This window comes from Polyodon spathula, chromosome 13 (assembly GCF_017654505.1).
Source record: "Polyodon spathula isolate WHYD16114869_AA chromosome 13, ASM1765450v1, whole genome shotgun sequence".
Taxonomy (NCBI): Eukaryota; Metazoa; Chordata; class Actinopteri; order Acipenseriformes; family Polyodontidae; genus Polyodon; species Polyodon spathula.
Genome location: NC_054546.1, coordinates 12,708,496 through 12,713,127, shown reverse-complemented (window position 1 = coordinate 12,713,127; position 4,632 = coordinate 12,708,496). Strand labels below are relative to the sequence as shown.

Below are 4,632 nucleotides of genomic sequence, written 5' to 3'. Positions count from 1 at the left end.
TTTTGCAATATAAAAATGTATTTCAGAAAGGAATTATTACAGAAAACAGTTATTTCATACAGTGTCATTTCTTTACAGTAGAAAAATATTTGTGTGGGGCATTAAGATTTGTGCTACACCAGTTAAAATTCCCCTTCACTTTGCACTTCTAAAAAAAGTAGTTCAGACCGAGTATATCACTCAAAATATAAAAGGAGACTGACATACCCCTCCCATTAACACTGACCTGCGTTTATTAACACAAATTGAAAAGAAAATGACAATAACTTTGCATCCACTATCACACAATCCTCCTCTCGAACTCACAACAACCTCTCACAATCGTAACCCCACATTCCTTTTTCACTCAAAGGGAACATAAATATCCCATAGCATCGTACTTCTTACTCCTCAATTTCAAATAGTATGCTATAAAACATAGCTTAGGATTAATTAAAGCATTACAGCCAATGCACCAGTACAAAACATAGCAGCAATTATTGTGTAGTGAATAAATTGATGAACAATCTAAACCCTCAAAATAGTGATTTTAAAATGCAGGCATACATTTATGTGCAAGCAGGAAGACACTTAAAATATGTAATTATTTCAACTTTTTCTTAAAATGATGAAATACTTTCAAAAGGTACCACAAAATTAACACCCTTCAATATGAAGGATTTTACAGCTGTACCTATACTCTCTTGATTCACATTCAGATTAGTAAAGGGTTATGTTCAAACAGTGCAAACTCTTCACCACTGAATAAAAAATAAAAACACCACAACATTCACAGGTGGTTTACATCAAATACAATACTAGAAAATGCAGTGACAGACACATCACTGCTCTGATCAAAATAAATATTGTTTTAACTAATCTGTATAATTAATGCTTAGTTGAAAGCCTCAATTATGTTGGGAAATTACATAAATGTGAAACATTTTGGCATCTGATGACAGCAAAAGGCACCTTTTCTTAATGTCCTATTAGGTGCTGAATGTTATGAAATTATATTAGTCATGCTGTACAGCACAATCTTTACTCAACCCCATAACAGCACTCATTTTAAAAGTTAAGTATGAAATGGAAAAGATAGAAGTTTGGAAATCTTTTACAATACTAATGTTTTTTTTTTCTTTTCTTTTTCTTTTTTTGATTAGTCTTGCATGTTGGTGTCAAAACTTGTCCAATCAAATGAAAATTAATTGACTAAGAAAAATGCAGTGGATTGGAAAAGTGCATGCAACCAAACCATAACTGCATTTATTTGAGTGGAAGCCATAAATAATGAATCAAATGTTGTTTTTTTCCTAAAGATAAAGTATGCACCTCCTTATACTTTTCAATCACTGTAACAGTGTGTGTTATTATTGTATGCATTGAAAGACTATGATAACATAAACCCAGAGGCATACTAAAGTGCTTTCTACAGATTTAGAACTAGACAAAGCAAGTTTCCCTACAACAATCACAAAGGCATCTATTAACTGCACAGTTGTATGTGTTATCATGATTTTACTCATAGTTTATACACTTTCTTAGGTGTTTACTACACTGTAACATTTAAAGATGACTTTGTTTTTTTTTATCTTAAGTTGTTTTAAGCCTGCTAGTAATGCTTGATGTGATGCATGAGACTTGGTTATTTGTAGTTTTTACACGCTTTACTAAAGGTAGTCAAAAAATGTTTTTAAAGAAACGTAGGGGGGTACTATAATCGTTGTTAGTCAGCAGCATAACAACTCCCAATCCCCCTCGTTCCCAAACACACAGCAATGTTGGCGTCTATCTGGTTTAGCAAATGACAAAGTCAGTCACTTTTTGCAGATAACTTTGACTATTTGTATAATATTTGCAACTTTTGACTTTTATTGATCAGAGTAGCATTTAACCCTTTAGGGTTTTATTTCCTGCAGAAGCATTGCAAAAGTTTTTGAGATAACAGCTGTTGTTTGTGTGTTTAAAGGTGTTGCAGGGGTTCACCAATAGGGGGCTGTGTTCTCAAACCTGCCCCAACTTTGCCATTCGGGAAACAGTCCACTGGACGTCCTTGGACTACCAAACTGATCAAGCTCAACTTGTTGAATTTTACTGTGATTTTTATAGGATGGACTTTCATTCTGGGTGGATGGTGGAGCCTGAACACCATCGGATTTCCATTCAGTGTGGACCACTCTATAGTTCTGTCCATCATTATTGTCCCAGTATACCTGGTCTTTGCTTTTGAAACAAACACAGAACTCAATGCGCTCATGAGGAGGCACAACATTAGGCAGATCAATGACGAAAGAGAAGGTATCTGTTTCAGAGCAACCATACATATTGTTCATAAAGGTGCATTCAACATCTGTGTAGTTTTTCCAAGTGTCAAAGGTTATCCGGATATGGACAGACTTCTCAAAGCTTACGTTCCTCACTTTTACAGTCCCAGCAAGTAATCTTTCCTGCAGGGAACAGTTTTCCAGGCTGACAAAGTTCTTTTTCAGCCGATTCCTGAATTCCAAGTAATCTGCAGCAGGCTGGGAAAAATCCATAACCAAGTTCTTTTCTTCATTTAGTTTCAAACCAGCCGTTGTGTCTTCTAAATCAGCCAGATCAAACTGCAGGTCAGACATCAGATTCTCTTCAAACTCAGAGAAGATGTGAATAGCAGTAAGTGACAGACCCTTTGAATCTGCAAACACCACTCGTTTCTTTGACTTGGTATTGGGGCTTCTCCATTCTGGGTTTTTTGCCTCTGATTCATTTTTTAAATTGATACAAGGTCTCATTGGTTTCAATCTATTCACAAGGTTTCTCCCTCTGCAATCTTCATATGAACTAAGGAAACTCATCAGTGGGGGTGAATGAGAAAGATACAGCCTCATTGCTACATCAACGGGCATAATGGGGTTTGGCAATGGTCTTGGATTCAAGATGTGCAGGACCCTGAAACAAAAATGCATACTATGAATTACTGTAAAGTAAAACAACTGTCGCTTCTGTAAATACATAAAATCGATTTTGATAAATATCCTGATACTCTTATTGACAATTAGCGCAGTTGAGTTAGACAATGAGTGCAGAGACATTTTTAAAGTTGAATATAACCATTTGAATGGCATAAAGTTATTAAGAAACTAGAAATTGCTTCGACATAGGGTCCTATACAGGCTGTATAGCATAGCCAATTACAGCTAATAAATTCCACACTACTGTTTGTTTAGCATACATTTTTGTGCGAAATTTTGTAAGTTGGTTAAAGAAATGTGTTCGTCCCAATGTGCATCCAAATGGTTAATCAAAATACGCAAACTGCTTCAAACAACAAGAAATGTGGGCATGCATTCACGACTGCTTCTCCGTTGAAGAGTAACCATATATTGACAAAAATAGTAAAATTCGGAAAACTGCAATCTGTCACATAAATAACTATTGCAGATTAAATATCTCAAGTTCTTTGAAACGTGTGTGTTAACATGTCGCTTCTCCGATGTGTTGCATTTAAATTATACAGCAATCCTCTTTATGAATTAAATCTGAGGGAGCTATACATTTTATATTTTTTGTGCACCCTAGCCAGGCAGGTTACTATTATTAACAACACATTTTTTCCACCGCTTAAAACTATCATTTTAATTCACTAAGAAATGCTGAGTACACAATACCGACAGAAAAGAAGTCCACAGCATGCTAATCAACACATGTACAAGTGCTGTCAATTATACAGATAGATAAAACTGCACAGAACACTCGTAAGAAAGTATCGTTATGAAAACAACATTCTATTAGAAACACGCTTTTAATTTTTGAGGAATGGGTAAGCAATATTTTAAAGCTACGGAGGGAATTAATCACCACAATTACGACAAACATGCCTGACATTAACTATGTATTATTTCCTGTTTAAAGTTGTATTTATTTAATCAAGTGACACTAAGATATGCAACAGTATGTAACAAAGGACCATTTCAAATGTAGTTTATTCAATTCCTGATGTTAACGTTATGCAGTATACAGTTCTGAGTATAAAAAAAAGAACAAAAAAAAAAAAGTGCCAGGTCTTATTGTTTTTAATTTCTTACCTGGTGCAATTCATCGGAAAGGAATGAAGAGCCTAACCCCCAAAGCGGGAAGAGACTGTGCTGTTGTTAACGGTTTTCCTTATTGCCTTCTTTATTTTATTAATAATAGTAAAAGCAAATGCGGTTGTTACTTTGGCTTGACACACCCCCTCTTCTGCCTGCAACAGCAGCTCTGCTTCAACTGCACCTTGCACAGCTCTTCAACACATCAAACACCAAAGCATATCGCCTCACGTGGAACACAGCAAGCCAATCACAGAGCACTAAGACGCAATAAGTTGCGTTATCATTTTTCAAGTGGGGATGTTTTTCATCAGGCATTAGGAGGAGATGCGGATATTGCCGACCTGTTCACGGAATGACCTCTACTGGATGCAATACAGTACAGCATAGATACAAAAACGGAAACTGCGTAGATAATATAAAACTAATATGACAAATACGGTAACAGCTTACTCTGATACAACTCTTTATCATTCGTCTTGTGCTTGTGCTACTTTCATTACAACTCAAACGATTTGGAGACAAGATGCTTTAGTCATTGAATCCTTTAAGATATTTAATTTAGCAAAAGGCACTGTTCACG

At 35.6% G+C, this 4,632-nt stretch overlaps 1 protein-coding gene across 1 annotated transcript; it reads right to left on the bottom strand.

The window, feature by feature from the left end:
- LOC121326097 (protein phosphatase 1 regulatory subunit 3C-B-like) lies at positions 1-4,254 on the bottom strand. Its single transcript, XM_041269268.1, has 2 exons — positions 4,047-4,254; positions 1-2,910 (listed from the first exon to the last, which is right to left on the bottom strand). The coding sequence occupies exons 1-2, from the start codon at positions 4,058-4,060 to the stop codon at positions 1,962-1,964; spliced, it is 963 nt and encodes a 320-aa protein (XP_041125202.1). The 5' UTR covers positions 4,061-4,254; the 3' UTR covers positions 1-1,961.
- Positions 4,255-4,632: the final 378 nt, after the last annotated feature.